Here is a 17,500-nt window from a genome sequence, read left to right as displayed (position 1 = left end):
CTACGGTTTGGGCACGAGGAATGACCGCGGGGAGAAAGCAGTTGAGTTCTGCAGGAGACAGGGGTTAGTCATCACCAACTCTTGGTTTAGACACCACAAAAGACGCAGGTATACATGGAAAATGCCAGGTGACTCAGGAAGATATCAGCTAGATTATATCCTGGTTAGACACAGGTTTAGGAATAGTGTGATAAATTCCCACAGCTTTCCGGGAGCGGATGCGGACTCAGACCACAATTTAGTTGTTATGAAATGTAGCGTACGTTTCAAAAAGATAAGGCAGGGGCGGCGAGTTAGAAAATGGAATGTAGAAGCATTAAATGGGTTGAAAAGGAAGGAATACAAACAGGCGGTAGAGAATATCATGGAGGATGGTAAAGGGCTTATTACTATCGAAGAAAAATGGGAAATGATCAAAAAAGGGTTGTCTAAAGCCGCAAAAGACACTATTGGAACCGTGAACGCTAAAAGGACTAGGAAACCATGGATCACGGATGAGATGATTACAAAGATGGATGAGCGGCGAAAATGGAAGAATATAAATACAGAATTAGGCAAAATGAAGTACAAAGAATTGAACAATAAATTGAGGCGGGCAACAAATAAAGCGAAAGAGGCATGGTGGAAGACGCAGTGCGAGGATATGGAAAGTCTCCAGAGGAAGGGTGAAATCGGTGCGCTGTACAGCAAAGTTAAATCGTTATCAGGAAGTAAGAAAGGAAGAGCTATGCTAATAGTTAGAGATAAGGCAGGTACGGTAATAGTTGACGCAGGAAAGATCCAAGAGAGATGGAAGGAGTATATAGAAGAACTGTATAGTAAAGAACTCAGACCAACACAGTTAGACATTGAAAAAGAAAATGACGTAGAGGAAGACAGCTTAGGTCCAGGCATACTAGACAATGAGATAGAAAGGGCATTAAGGGAGATGAAACTAAATAAGGCCGTGGGGGTAGATAACATTCCCGTGGAACTTTTAAAATGCTTAGGAAAATGTGGGAGGAAGAGGCTATTTGGGCTGATCCGTAGCATTTATGAGGACGGAATCTGGCCGGAAGACTTTTTGAGAGCAGTTTTAGTTCCGATTCCGAAAAAGGTAAAGGCCACGTCATGTGAGGACTATAGGACAATTAGTTTGATATCCCACGCAGCTAAAGTTGTTCTCAGGATCATAAACAAAAGGATAGAGAGTAGGGCAAATGATTACTTAGGGGATGATCAGTTTGGGTTTAGGAAGGGGAGAGGTACGCGTGATGCCATTGCAGTAATGAGATTATTAATCGAGAGGAATATAGAACACAACCAGGAGGTATTTGCCTGTTTCGTAGATTTCGAAAAAGCGTTTGATAGAGTGAATTGGGAAAAACTAATGAGTATATTGCAGAAAATAGGAATAGATTGGAGGGAAAGGAGGCTAATCCGCAACCTGTACATGTCTCAGACTGCTCAGGTGCGGGTGGGAAACGGGGAGTCAGGATGGGCAGTGTTAGAAAGGGGTGTAAGGCAGGGTTGCCCATTATCACCGTTGCTGTTCAACCTGTATGCAGAGGAAATGATCAAAGAGGCATGGGAAGAACTAGAGGTAGGAATGAAAGTGGGCAGGGAATTCGTAAAATAAGTTAGGTTTGCTGATGACCAAGCTTTAGTTTGTCAGTCAGCCAAGGGGCGGCAAGCATTGCTGAGTGAATTTTAAATTCAGTGCGACAGGTATGGGAAGAGAATCAACATTAATAAAACAAAGGTTATGCGATTTTCTAGAAAGAAAAAGGGCAAGCTTAACATTAAAATAGGAGGGCAAAAACTAGAGCAGGTAGAACAGTTTACGTATCTCGGTAGTGTTTTGGACCAACACGGTCAAAGTAGTAGGGACGTCAGGAGAAGAATTGCGCTAGGCAAAGAGGCTTTCACGAGGAGGAGGGAGTTGATGACGGGGACTTTGAGTAAGGATGTTAAGAAAAGACTCGTAAAAACTTTGATATGGAGCGTAGCTATGTACGGCGCGGAAACGTGGTCATTGAAGCAGGAGGATAGACGTAGACTGGAGGCTTTTGAAATGTGGGTGTGGAGAGGAATGGAGAAGGTGAAATGGACAGAGAAGAAAACAAATGAGGAAGTACTTGGTATGGTGGGCGAAGAGAGGGGTTTGTTGGGAGCAATCCTATGGAGGCAGGAAAAGTGGATGAAGGGGATGTTGACCGGCAGTGGGATGTTGAAGACTGTGATAGAGGGTAGAATGTTGGGCAAAAGAGGAAAGGGAAGGAACAGGATAGGGATGTTGGACGGGATGAAGGGCGGAAGAAAGTACTCAGAGATGAAGAGGGACCTGGTGTAGAGTAGAATTTAGGGTTGTGTTTTGTTAGTAGTAACAAAATATTTGTTTGGTAGTTGTGTCCATCGAAAAACCTACCTTAACCGGTAGATTACCTTAAAGAAAAATATATATATATATACATACATACATATATATATATATATATATATATATATATATATATATATATATATATATATATACACACATACACATATACATATATATATACATATATACTACCTTAACTGGTAGATTACCTAATAGTATTAATATATATTTTGCCTTTCACAGCTTTTGACTTTTATTATATGACCTTGAATGAAAATTCTGTGATTTAAATACACCTGGTAGCTCCAAAAATTCCTTAGATTCTGCTGACAAGCATTGTGCCTGATTCAGACTCAAATTAAAAGAAAAGATTTACTGTTACATCACCACAGGGCAGTAAGAGCAGGATGATGGAAGACCTAAAACCAGGTACTTTTGAATTTATGAATGCTCATCAGCTGCCTAGTCGCATTCCCCTTCATCTAATCAACCAATTGTTGGGAAGGCTGGGATTTTGTCTCAGGGTCTTAGCCATAGACCCTTGACTCCAGTTATGACAATTTTAGAAAACCTGGGCCATTGCCTGTTGCTTGGAGGAAGTTCTTTGCAACTGTAGCACAATATTCTTGATGCTGATGAGATAAAAGGGAATGCGATGAGGCATAGATGGCAATTCTGATAGAAAGGGCTCGGCCTATTGTTTTTGAAAAGTGGAAAAGACCCTGGGAAAAGACTGTGAGGCTCCAAGAGAAGGGAACCAAAGCCTCATTGTTCTACATATCACCTTATTGTCATCTTTAACTGCAGAAATATTTTCTAACTTCATATCTGTTCTAGGTGAAACAATCATCGCATTATCACTCACCTGGTCTTAGTTTCAACTCATCATAAAGATTTGGAGCATAATCATACAGAGCTCTGCATTTGCCAACAGATGGTGCAGCAGTGTCACTATTTTCAGAGATGACTGGATAAGCAATACTACTCTGGTATTCTTTATCACTTCCTTGGCTTGAGAACTCATCTGAAAGACAACAGAGCAATATGAATAGCACCCAAAATTAATCCAATCGGGAATATAAAGTCTTCACTGTTGAAGTTCATCATTCAGGTTCTAGGAAACACTACCCTGACACTTTTCAGCTTATATTAAGAGAGTTAATATTTCCTTAGTATACACACATTTATTTTTGTCAAAATTCACTGAAAACATGACAGTTTTGAAGCTTAATGATATTAATTGCAGATATTTTAGCACAATTTGAAATGTCAGGCAGTGGTCCAAGAACGACCTTTTCAAAATGAGGTTGTGTTGTTGCTACCTTTTGTTCCTCTGTTGTGCTGCATCTCAAACGTTTATCACTCTCCAATTAATCACATCTAATTTGGTAATTAGTACAATGTAGCCAAGAATCATGAGCGAAGAAATTTTTCAGGGATTTATTTATGTGATTGTCTGTCCTACTACTACTATCATCTGTGTGTTTCCTATTGAAATCTAAGTAAATATTAGGCCTCAAAAGTAGTGATGAATGATTAAAAACAATTGGGATGGAAAATGGGGAAATTAATTTCTATTTCAGATAACTGGGTTGCGATTCTAGACCCAATAAGATAAACAAGACAAGATAATAATAGCAGTGGCCAATATCTGTGAGAGAGACACTCTCTCTCTTCTCTTCAACTCCCCTTGGTTGGGGAGTTCAACAATTGCCTCAACGTTATATTTCTATATTTTACACAAAAACAAAATAATATTCCTATAGCTTTCAACATAGATGGTGTATGATAATGACAATTGAAAAAGAAACTATAGAAAAGTAAATCAATACTTGAAAATGATCTCCAAATACTCAAAATTTTGCAGGAAATTCTTCAATGATTTGCAGATGAATATGAAAATGGTCGAACTGTTTTCCCTTTCATAGTAGAACTACAGAAGGGATTCAATGTGAACTGCTTTTAATATGTTAAAAAATTCATTGAGGCCTGAATCCATGCCAACAGTTTTAAAGATACCACTAAAATTGATCAACCAAGTACTGAGATAGTAAAATATTATAAATAATACTCCTTAATTGTCTCTAGGGATTTACACCTAGAGTCTCTTGAACATCAGCAGTACACTAATCATCGTCTTGGGATATTTGTGGTTTCCTTACCAAAATCACTGTCAGGCTGAACGGAGTTCCCATCAGCTTTGCCTCGATCTGTCCAGTCGGGTGAGTCTCCAGCTGAGAGTTGTTCCAGAGGTGTGCCACCTTGTTGCCACACCCAAGGAGGAACCTAGAATAAAATTTAAAAAATTAGCCATTGCAAATTTTTCCAGAGATTATTTCATCAGTGGAGGCTGGAGAATACTTTTCCTTCCATAGGCCTATACATCAGCAAAGAGTGACATACTGCAGTCGATCGTCAGTCATATTTGACTTTATGACTCAAATGGGTAAAAATGTTGTTTAATACTGAATGGGTCATAAAAAAGGGATGATAAGCAAAAGAAGTATGCAAGAAGGACCAAGCAATGATTAACGTAGAATGTGCATCTGTTTCAATTCCAATCAATCGAAGGATAGGTTTAAGGGGCAGGCTAAAATATTTTATTCACAATGAACTTGAACAGCTCATGTGATTATACAAGAGGGTGGCTAAAGACATTCCAGAGAAAGCATGGCATGCCGCTATGCGGTGTAGAAGGCAAGACTTTGGCCAGGAATGGAAACTGCTAATTAACTCATTTAAGAGTATTCAAAGTCCGTGAAAGATGAAGGGCCCTGAGTCCCAAGAAAAACAATTTACACAAACACAATATGCTTAGCAAAAATGTTTCTAATGTAACAGAGAATGTTAAATCAGAAAAAGCAAAAGTTTCGCGTATAGTCAACCATGCCAGTGGCAGCAATGTGCCAAGAGTGGGAGCTGAGGAAACAAGAGAAGGCTCTGATTGAGCACATTGGAGCACCTGCTAAACAGATTGCGGCGTAACTCAGCTGAGGTACTCTGAGGAAGGCTTGGTGGGGATGAGAGGCGTGAGCAAGTATGCTCCCTCCGGGGCAGCATCGTTATATCTCAGAGGCATGCAGCAGACATGAGAGAATCAAGGTGGTCACATGGACATCAACTTGTGCTCAAAGGAAATCAGAGTGCACCCTTGGCACCTCATCAACATTTACATTACAACCTCATAAAACACACAAAGAAGTTGACAGAGGAGAAAAATGTCAAACAACTTTATATTTTGCATAATTTATCATAAAAATTATCAAAAAAATATGATTCAACCCAGAGGTCGCGGGCAGAACTCACACCTAGGAGCGTTTTTCTTCATCTAGGGCTAGGGTGTTTGTGATTGTTATATCATTGCTGAAAGTCTGATGGATTAATGTCAAATAAATCAAATTTCTGCATACTGCGAGAAACATTAGCAAATATGTATATAAAATGTCATTTCATGTAACTCTGCACGTTACGAAGATCCCATGACTCTATAAGTTAGATGACTGAAGTAAGAAGCCACCAGCCACCCCTTCACTGAAGACCCATTTTGGCATCCTGACAATTAAAATAGAGGACTTCTTAGATTATGCAATAAACCAATGGAAAAAAAGAAATTTGTGGACTAAATTCACAGTCATGGTCAAACAACCCTGTATGTACAAGAAACTGCGGTTGAGTGTTTCTTTTTAGCAATACTAAGAATATAACCCCAGTGTGTTTATTTGCACTGTGCATACTTTCTTCACGTCTGTTCCATCTTCATACATTTCTACATACTAATACTTTGTGCGCTCTCTATCATGCGTTTGACCAATGCTGCGGTCTTTGGGCAAGTGAAACATCACCCCAACAATACCTTGAGAACACTCTGCTGCAGCCCTTGACGATCTCGCGTAACAGTGATGTGCGGTGCCAATGGATGTGGGGCCCTCTGCCGGCCATCTAATTCAGCGAGGGCACCTTGCACTTTGTACCTTGCCGCCTCGAGATAAGTCAGCATTGAACACATCTGTAGAGGGAAAGGGAGAGGTTTAGCAGCAGCAGTCATGGTAATAATAGCAATGGGGGTGAGGGCGACTGGAATGCCTCCAAAATGTTATCAAAGCTGGAAGGTTAAGTGGAATCATTTCTGAAGAAATTTCAAATACAGAGCACAAACTATTAAACTATCAAATATTATTTAATCAATATTAATACAGTGATTTCTTGATTCACCATGGATTCAGAAAATAATGAATTAAATTTATGATACACTTTCCAATTAACATCATAGCTGCAAATCATAAACTCAAATGACCAATGGACATTATTGCAATTTTGGATAGCCATGTAGATGAGTTAGCAATGAATTTCACCGCTGAATGGATGACCCAGGTTCTATTTCAGATGATGCCCTTGGCTGCCTACAACAAGCTATGTGATTTTCCAGGAAAACAGACCCTTAATAGAAGCATATGCAGCGATAGGAAAGGAACTAACTAGTCCTTAAACTGAATATGTTCAAGCTCAGTGTTATGACATCATGAAGTGGTCTACCCTCATCTCCCAATCCAAACTTTGGGGCAATTACTGAGGTTCCATTGCCACAAGTGGTGCAAATGGTCTTCAGAGCCATCACTAATCAAGCGTGTGTGGATCAGCAATAGCAAGATGGCAAGAGATTGCACAGCATAAGAATAAATGATAATTGCTACATGCCAGAATCATACTTCATGACTGGGGTTATTAGACAAATCATAATAGGCCACAGCTCTCTGTTCTCGTCGTGGGCAAAGGGTCAAGTGTCCCCCTCTGTTGAGGAGAATAACTCTCATTTTGATCCGGTGTCATGCATTTTTATTTGACAAGATTAGAAAAGTGTCACTGAGACTAACTTTATTGAAGATAAAGGGAGAGAAGAAGGGAATCCAAACACAAAAAGTAGGCAAATAACCCTGTATCAAGGGAAGATATTACAATGCCCCAAGGGAACAGGATGTTTATGGAGGGTCAATGGATCAGTAAGCAAGAAGAAATTACTAATATCCAGGATGCAAAAAATTCTTGCTTTGTTTGCTTGACACATTATTTGCATTGGAGCTCGGTGAGAAAGAGCAGTAAACTTGTTTTACAACTGATGACTTAAAGACCAACTCAAATTAAAGCTATGAGAGGCTTCTAAATAAGAGGCTGCTATTCCATTGCCCAATAAAATAGCATTTATGACTACCGTTTGGATGGCAATTATTCAACAACAGCCAAACTTGTCTTACGTGATGCAATTTTTCGGTGACATTTTGTTGCGAATCCTGGCTTCCAAAAGTGGGCGTTTGCTGCAAAGCCCTAGCAAGGTTCTCCACCCCCTGCTTTCCTCTTCTTTCTCGCTCCACATCACTCCTTATCAGCTGCAGCAATTTAACCAAATTCTGAAAATCAAAAATAATAGAACACTGACTCTTTCGAAAGACAAAGATCAATAGATGAATAATCTCCTGTAGCATTGGCACTGATTTTCTAAAATTATGAATAGCTTTAACTAGCCCTTATATGGCAGAGGGATCATCTTTCAATAATAACAATACATTTTATTTGTCCAGCAAACAAGTAGTTACAACTGTTACACTTTATATAAGACACGTCAGGGGAAAGTGATGAAATACATTCGTGGATACAAGACATATTTCAGGCATAATCAAGAAATTCAGCAATGGAATAAAACATTTTTCATTTTACGAATCTAAGTAGATTGACTTTAAATGCAGCCACACTTATTTAGGCCTTAATCTCAGCTGGGAGTTTATTATAACTAAATATATTATTATAAAGTTGAAGGCCCATCAAATTTGGGCCAGCACCTGTAATTTTTGTACGTACATATAAAACATGCAGCTGCTCATTCTGCCTCGTAGAATATTTGTGGGTATCACAATTTTTCACATACTCGGATTTCTTTTTGTATGTACTACTACATGAAATTATAAATGCATGGAACTGGCAATACATCTAATTTTTTAAACAGGGGACGGCAAGGGGCATTGTGTTGTGCAGAACTCATTAGCTGAATGGCCCTTTTTTGGACCCTGAAAATAGCCAAGGCCTTAGATGATGAACCCCAGTAGAGGAAACTATAGGCTATATGAGAATAAAATTCACCATAGTATAGTGCACAGGGAACAGCCACTGAAACTGTGGATCTAATGGACCTTATTAAAAAGCAGGCCATGCTTAACTTACTGGTTAAAGTACTTATGTGTTCATCCCAAGAAATTTGAGAATTGATGTGGAAACCCAAAAATTTGGTATTTTATACCTGTGGGATCACCTTCCCATCAACTTCAACAGAAAGTACTTTGCTTGCTTTATTTTTATTTGCAAAATATATTAAATGAGACTAATCCTTAGGCTTCCGCGCCCTCTATCTGATGAATCCATGCTGATTTCCGGGAATTACTGTCGCATAGTTTAGTTGGCAGACAACTGTTTCGCCCCCAGTCCTGGAGGCGTCCTCAGGTCAAAGTGATGTGCATTGTGTTTTTGCCGCTGTATATAGGAGACGCTGGCTGGCCGGGAGCTCCCTGAATGGCCCTTTCTTGACGGCAAATGGGAATCAGCCTTTTCCAAGTGGAGGTCAGGGTGTAGCCGTCCTCACGGTTGAAGTTGTATGGATTTTTTTATTATTTCCACCGCTTCTCTGATGAGTCGCGGAAAATATCACCTTTCTCTTGCCAGTACTCTAGTCTGGCCGAACTTTATAGAGTGTCCAGGTTCCGACCACGCATGTTCGGCAATTGCCGAAAGTTGGAACTGTTTTTTTTTTTTAAAGAGCCACGGATAAAAACAGTTCCAACTTTCGGCAATTGCCGAACATGCGTGGTCGGAACCTGGACACTCTATAAAGTTCGGCCAGACTAGAGTGCTGGCAAGAGAAAGGTGATATTTTCCGCGACTCATCAGAGAAGCGGTGGAAATAATAAAAAAATCCATACAACTTCAACCGTGAGGACGGCTACACCCTGACCTCCACTTGGAAAAGGCTGATTCCCATTTGCCGTCAAGAAAGGGCCATTCAGGGAGCTCCCGGCCAGCCAGCGTCTCCTATGTATAGCGGCCAAAACACAACGCACATCACTTCGACCTGAAGATGCCTCCAGGACTGGGGGCGAAACAGTTGTCTACCAACTAAACTATGCGACAGTAATTCCCGGAAATCAGCATGGATTCATATAGGTGAGACTTTCGTACATTCAAATCTAGGAAATTATTATGACACCAAGAGAGTAAGGTGTGACTAACCTGTTTACACTTAACTATCAATTCAACAAAAGTAGGCGATACAAGAATAATGTTGATGTCATCAGTATATAACAAGGGGGTAGTGCCGTTTATATGTTGAAAACTTTTTACAAGGTCATTTATATAACAAATAAACAAGACAAGCCCAAGGACAGAGCCTTGAGGAACACCTCGATTAAGGACCTTACTTGGGGAAACAAAAGATGCACCATTTTTAGAAACGACCACATGTTGTATTCTATTAAATAGGTAGGATTTAATCCAAGCATTAGGTATGCCACGAATACCCATCCTTTGGAGTTTCTTGAGAAGTAATTGGTGGTCAACACAATCAAAAGCTTTTGAGAAATCAAAAAACATTGCAGCGACTTCCATTTTTTTATCTAGGGCGTGTAAAGTCAAGGTTATTAACTGATAGTTGGCAGAAGATGTAGATGTATGCTCCCTAAAACCATGCTTAGATGGTGAAAGGAGATTGGTAAGATATTAACCTAATATAGAATGCCTTCTATAATATTTTGCTGAATTCAGCAGAGAAATTGGACGGTAGGAGATAATGTCATGTCTATCTCCCTTGTTTTTATAAAGTGGAATGACTTTTGACACCTTCAGAGGAGATGGAAACACTCCTAGTCGGAAAGATTCATTCAAGAGAAAATGAAGAGGCTGCATGATGAAGTCGATAGATTGCTTAATAATGTAACTGGGAATTCCATCAAAACCAGAGCTTCGTTTTGTGCCCAGATTCTTCACTATATTTTTTAGTTCAGATTTTGTGAGGGGATAGAGAAATAGGGACTTTGAGTGGGTAGCAGCAATGGCTTCTAAATTAAGACAGTTGTTCTGTTTAGCAATAGAAGAAGGTTGAAAGTGATCAGCAAAGTTACGGGCAAGTTTGGAAAAGTCTGATATAATAATTCCTTATGAATCATTAATCTGAATTTGAGACTGCTTCCTGGGTTTGTTTCTGGAGGTATTAATAATTTTCCAGATTTCTCTAGATTTATTATCAGAGTTAATGATCCTGTGGTCATTATAACAATGTTTAGCTGACTGTAGCATTTGACGGTAATGCTTTTTCCTTTTTTGCATATTCAGTCTTAAGTTCGCAATTAGTTTTACTAGAAATGGCCAGCTGTTTAAGATGTTGAGCCATGAAACGTATTTTATTACTTATCCAAGGTTTACTATTAGGAGACATGGTTCTTTTTCTGTACTGAACAGGCAATGACACGTTAAAGTATTGCAGAACTTTAGTATAAAAATTATCAAAGCTTTCATCAAAAAAGGCATTATTATACACATTGTGCCACTCCTCATGCCACAAGATATTCATAAAATGATAAATGTTAGAGCTATAAAAAGATCAAGAAGGCTAAACCTCCAAAAGAATGTTAGCATTCATTAGAAAAGTAGCAACAATGGGGTAATGGTCAGAAAGATGTGAGGGGATTGTCCCAGTAGTTACTTCATTACCATCAAAATTAGAAATGAAAACATCAAGTGAGGTAGAAGAATGTGTAGTTATGCGAGTGGGTTCCTTATTATGTACATGCAAGTTATAAGATTGAAGAATATTCAAAAATTCAGTTTTATCTGTTATGTTAGCCCACATGCCAATGTTAAGATCACCAGTAATAATTATCATACCATTGGGATTCCTAGCAATTATTACTTCTAAAAGACTGACAAATTTATCTAAAAACAAAGGGAAGTTTCCCATGGGTAACCTGCATAAAGAACAACGGGTCACAGAAAATTTGTTATAATAATTAAAGTCATCACAGAGCATTCAAAATTGCACTCATCTAACAAAGTTTGTAGGGAATTACATTTACGGGATACTCAAATAATTCCTTTGAAAGCAACATGACACTACCATTTTCATAGTTGAATCGGCAGAACATATCAACAACTTTGTAACCTGAGAGTTTCAAGGGCAGTAATTCCTGGTTTAACAGCCAATGTTCACATAAAAACAGAAAGCCAGGTTGATAGTCGTCTAGCAGTATTTCCAATTCAGAAATTTTGTTTCTAACACATTGAATATTTAAATGCAAGATCTTGATAGGGAAAATCCCACGGAAAAAAAAGTATTCACCCTTAGCTTCAAGTTTCACCACTTCTAGGTCACTTTTCACAGATCTACACAGAAAAGATCATAAAATTCAATTCTCTCACAACGCCTGCTAAAAGCCAGTGCGCACATCTGTTGGCCATGGGGTAATTAAATGAATATATTTACTTAAGTAACTCGTAAATTTATTTATTTCTGCCCTTCCTGAATTTATCTGAAGGGTTTATGAAAACGTATACTTTATCCAGCAATGATATTTCATCAGAATATTTCTTGGAAATAGAGGGATTTCCATCAAAAAGGAGGACTATTATTGGTTTTTGTCAAAATGTCATCAATGAAAATACAAAGATACCTACATAAAGGAAACACTTGTTCCTTTAAGCCCTGTGTGCCCATTTCAATGTAGCATATTAATGGCAATGACATTTTACCCATAAGTAGTTGGAGAAAGCATATTATTTTACAAAGACATGTTTATCCAGAAAAGAACTGAATTCGTCTAAGGATATTATTTGAGCAAGATATTACAGTGGATTCATATAAGGAATTCATATTTGAGCAATACATCATGAATTTAAAAGCCAAACTATATTAAAGAAATAGAAGACTGCGGTAAGGACATCCAAAATATAATTAAAACAAAATTTAAAATGTAACCATTGATACATCAGATGATCAAAATTTTAGATTTTTTGAAAACTTTGCCATGCTACCACGATAAAAATTTGTGGTCACAAACAAGACTGCGGTTTTAAGGCAACACAAAAAGTGCAATGCAGCAATAAGAACATCATTTTTTGATAAATTAATCACCTAAGTTTCATACTTTTCATTTTGCATGGTTAACTTATTTTTAGAACAAGAATATGATGCATCAAAAAAAGTAAAACATGAATTAATTCTCCTCTCTAACCATGCAACAAATAAATTTAACATGCATAAGAGGCTTAGTTCAAAATTAACAACTTGGAAACATTCAGGGGTACCTACACCCATTTACTCCTTCTGGCTAGCAGAGGTCAAGGCATGTTAAGATGTTCTTTTACCTGTCTCCTCCTTTCCCTGTTCATGGCCAAAGTGATGTGCTCTGAGTAAAAATCAGGGAGAAGTTGTTCTGGAATAGGCTGACCAGAGCCTCGGATGGCCACCACAGCCCCCATGTCCCTGGACACATCACATCCCCGAAGAATTGGTTCAGTCAACCGATCAGAGCTCTGAAATGAAGTGCGGCAGTGCCATTAAACGGCTATTTGTTTGACGCTATGCAATGGTCGAGTGCACAAGCAACTCTTCTAAGATTTTGCAATAGCATTCATTGACACAAAAAAAACCACCAATACAGTAATCAACCCGAAGGTCGGTTTGGTAGGTGATGGTAGAGTTTAGCCAGTACTAAGCCCGAAGGCGTGTGAAATTCACACATCAGGGCAGGGGGGTCAGTTTCTTTCCCTGTGCCGGTTACGGTCAGAGTTTCCCCGGAAGATCTGGTACCCAAAAAATCCCATAGCTTGGGTGGAGCTGCAGGTGCCCAGAGGCGCTTGCCTGGGAATTGAACCCAGGTCCTCTGGTCAGTAGTCCAACTCTGGTCGTAGTCAATAGGAACATCTACAAAAGAAGGCTCTCTTTTGGAGATTCATCGCCGTCCTCATCTCCATGCGTGAAACTTTGCCCCGATACAACAGTTCAAAATTTGGTAAAATATGAGAAAGATGAAATCCTGGAGATTGATACTTCCACTGGCTTAGTGATTGAACAACTTAAGATAACGCGTGGAAATTACACATCATTTCCAGTACCCATGCATCAACATTTTTGCTAAACCCTCAGTTACCCCTCTTTTTGGCCAAGATGTGCTCGTGGGTAATTTTTCTCTTTTGAAGCCACGCCTGCAACCAACACTAGAAGGATAACCTGCTTATTCGAAGTTCTTGCACACAAACATTCAGTGCATACCCAATAAATTACTGGACCTCGAGGTTCTAGTAAATGAGTACAAACCTCATGAGATCTGTGTCAATTGAAATGGCTAAATGCAAGTCAACTTCACTCTCTTCATGTGCCTCGGTAAGTTATTGCTGGTACTTTTTGCCAATCTGTACACAGAAATGGTGATGTTTTGATTCTGCTTTCTGAATGTTTTTCCCACATTCCAATTTATTTTCCATACGAATTTCTCAATGAAGAACAATCATTTGAATGCTGTGTTGCCTGCTTCAAAATGGACGCTACTGCTTTCATGCACTGTCTATGTATCGTTCACCTAAGAACGACTTTAGTGTTTTCCTGACCAAACTAATGAAACTCTCGGAAATAAACCACAGGTCAATCCATGACTCTTGCATAATAATTACAGGTGATGCCAACGGTAATTTTATGGACAATTCTAAAGCAAAAACTGAATTCAAGGATTTACTAATGCCATTTAACATCTATGCTACCAACAGTGAGCCTACCAGAGTGAGCGTTAGTTCTCAAACCATTTCAGATAATGTATTGACTAATGTCAACCTTGAACTTGTGCAAAAAAATACCATTATGCCCACCTATCAGATCACTACACACTTCTTTCTATAACTGCTGTGTCTACATCCAAATAAAGTAAAAAATACTAGAAAAGGTACTCCTCTGATCAGAATATGATCCCCTTTTGAGACCTATTAAAGTCCCACGAGTGCTCCAATTTGTTTTCCTTTAAATCAAATCCAGCCATCCATCAGGAATATTCAGTACTCAAGAGAAGTTATTGCCTAACCCTGAAGTGTGCTAAAAAATCTTTCAGCAACCATAGACTTGCCAATGCACACAATAAATCTAGAGAGATCGGGAAAATTACTAATGAATCCAATGGTATACATGATTTACAACAAGATCTTTAACTGCATGACTCCGCTGGCAAATTCTATTCCAAATTACTCTAAAATGGCTTTCATTCTGAATGATATCCATCCCATCAAAATGCCACAGTTTCAGTCAATTCAGCCAATTATTCTCATATTCCTAGCACATGTGATTCATTATATCTATTCCCCTGTTCAGCCATGGAAATGACCAACATTATCAATAAATTCCCAAACAAATTTAGTGCTGGATTAGATGGCATCCCAGGGATAGTCATGAAAGGTCACTTAATACAATTGAAGATCAGTTGTTATTCTTACTTGATGAACACCTAAAAATTTGGAATTTTCCCAAGCCCTCTTAAATCAGCCAAAATAGTGATAATATACATAGACAAAGGCAATGAATTCTTATAGACCAATATCCCTGCTGAACCAGTTGGGGAAAATATTTGAAATAGTTTTCTATCATTGCCTAGTATCATATCTTGAAACATATCAACATATTCTCTGCATTTCAACATGGATTTAGAAAAACAAGGTCCACTACAATAGCCACATACCACATGGTGAATCAAATACTTTGAGGATTGGATAATAGAACTGAAACTTTAGGATTATTTTTTGATTTCACTAAAGCTTTTGACTCCATTAATCATCAGCTCCCCTGGTCTTAACTGAAACATTATGGTATGAGAGGCACATCCTGCAAATGGATTGAATCATATCTAAGTGAACGGCATCAGTATGTTGAGCTCCCAAGAAATGGTTCCAATTTTGTTTCTCCTGGTAGAGAAGTAACACTGGGTGTTCCCCACGGTTCTGTAATCAACTACTTAGCGACCTCCAGTGGAACTACGATATGGTGAAAATTCAAATTGAAATTTGTACAGAGATGAGCGTCGCACCCTGTAAGTGTGCATATATGCATTTACACACATGCACATTTGTGCATCTCTTCAATTTTCTTTGTATTTGAATGCTTTGAATTTCTATTTTTTTAATGATGTCTCCTATATTGTTGTAGTGCAACAATCCTAGGCCAAGTAAAATAATTATTATTGTTTCCCTATGTACTCAATGGCTTCCCATTTCCCCATTTTCAATTATTTAAGCCTTTTATTTCAATAGCGTACATTTATTTGTCCCACAACCTTGAAAAAAGAGTCCATAGAATAATGGATAATGAATCGTAAGAATTTTACAAAAAATTGTCACGATAATTTACAGGCAATGCAAGGAATGACTTTTTGCTGAATTCTGAATTAACAAGTCTAAAATATTATCAAAAGAACAGTGAAATTAATTCAGCATGCTACAGAGATAGTAAAGGTGCTGAGATCTTCAATGGGGAAGATGGTTGCCCCTTTACGGCAATCAACTTTTCCCTGGACACCCATGGAGAAACAAATTGACTGAGCAAACTGCAAAAATGCCTGCCATTGGCCAAAGAGATAGTTGACAATCTTATTTGGCCTGCTTCTTATGCAATTGCATGATTCCACTTGAAGATGGAGGCTTCAGCTCCTCAGACATTTTGCCAAAAGAATGAAAACTCAATGCAACAAAACATGCTGAAAACCTTCATTACTTGTAATAATGTTGTGAAAGCCTCCCAAGAGTGTTATACCATACTTCCTGTTTTGGATTGTTTTGATGTAAGTGGACATGGAATGCCCAGAGACCTCCACTGGCAAATACCAAAGAATAATGATGTATTACCTGAACTCTTTTGGGTCCTACTTCTTGAATGTGAGAAAGGTATCTGGTCGCTAATTCCTTCAGATTTTGAAGCCTTTCTTCCTCAAGTGATTGAAAGCACTGGCTGCCTTTGTTCACAGCAGTTTCCCACTCCAGCCTTTAAAGTGTTTGAATGGTTTGCATTATTATTTATCCTGCACAACATATTTTATGTAGGTATGTGATTGTTATTCCAGCAACATTTTTCAAGTTTCTCAAAACCCAATTAAAACTATGCACATAGCTTTGATGCAGACTATGCACTCGGGGACTTATTTTTTTACTAGAGATCTGATATAAGTTGGAATTATAATTATTATTTGGAACAAAAGAGGACCTGAGATAGGAAATAATGAACTTTGTAATCACACAATTCAGAAAATAATTAACTTTTACGCTATAAATATGCCAAATATTTTAGCCATTGATATGATATGGTATGGGATATGCTGAATTTAGTGGGTAAGTAATTTCTACAAATTTAGACTGAATCTTGTCTGGAATCTTGAATTGTAATGAGAATTTTGAAGGTGCACAGCCTGTAAAACCTACCTTGCCCGTTCAGCACGTATACTGAATGTGTAATATTCTACGTCTGCCTTCCGAACTGCTTCCTCTGCCTTCCTTCGCTTGGACTCCAGCTGCAAAATTAAAATAAAATATACAAATCTGGCACATTCACATGGAGAATGTTAGCTAAACAGATTAAGTGACAATTTTTGTTCACATATTTAATAGCAGAATAATTACCTATTACACCAAGGAGTGATTGGGTAATTGCAGTGTTTTTCAAGATTTGATACTGACAACAAGCAAAATATCACCAGGTCCATGCCGCTGCTCAACAGAAATATTAATATTTTTTAATATTTTTAGAATTTTTGTTCAAATGTATGTCAAAAATTCATCAAACTTTGCAAAAACTTAAAACTACTAACCAGGGGTTTTTATTAAGGGTCATTTTAATCATCAAAAATACAAATATTTCTACAGTAATTATTTTCAATTGTAGAAATAGTTTTGGAGCCATTTAAGTTCTCCTCCATGTTGGAACATAGCAAACAGGCACCCCTGTCCCATATTCATTCTTGCACATTTAATTTTCCAAGCACATCCAACACCCCCATCATCTTATTCTCACTGTGATTGACTAGTTTCATTCCAACATGTTCCTCCCGCCATGCCTTTCATTCTCTACTTCCCCCTCCACTC

General features: G+C 38.3%; 1 protein-coding gene across 1 annotated transcript in view; it reads right to left on the bottom strand.

Annotated features, from left to right (window-relative positions):
* Positions 1-17,500, bottom strand: part of Nost (Nostrin) — a 424,234-nt gene that overhangs the window by 7,038 nt on the left and 399,696 nt on the right. The window contains exons 7-13 of the mRNA XM_071595570.1: positions 16,841-16,929; positions 16,271-16,406; positions 12,758-12,925; positions 7,612-7,764; positions 6,216-6,368; positions 4,525-4,648; positions 3,228-3,386 (exon numbers count right to left, since the gene is read on the bottom strand). Coding sequence (XP_071451671.1) covers positions 3,228-3,386; positions 4,525-4,648; positions 6,216-6,368; positions 7,612-7,764; positions 12,758-12,925; positions 16,271-16,406; positions 16,841-16,929 — 982 coding nt within the window. The remainder of the gene's footprint in view (positions 1-3,227; positions 3,387-4,524; positions 4,649-6,215; positions 6,369-7,611; positions 7,765-12,757; positions 12,926-16,270; positions 16,407-16,840; positions 16,930-17,500) is intronic.

This window comes from Hetaerina americana, unplaced genomic scaffold (assembly GCF_022747635.1).
Source record: "Hetaerina americana unplaced genomic scaffold, ioHetAmer1.1.p SCAF_7, whole genome shotgun sequence".
Taxonomy (NCBI): Eukaryota; Metazoa; Arthropoda; class Insecta; order Odonata; family Calopterygidae; genus Hetaerina; species Hetaerina americana.
This window is presented reverse-complemented; position numbering and strand designations above follow the sequence as displayed.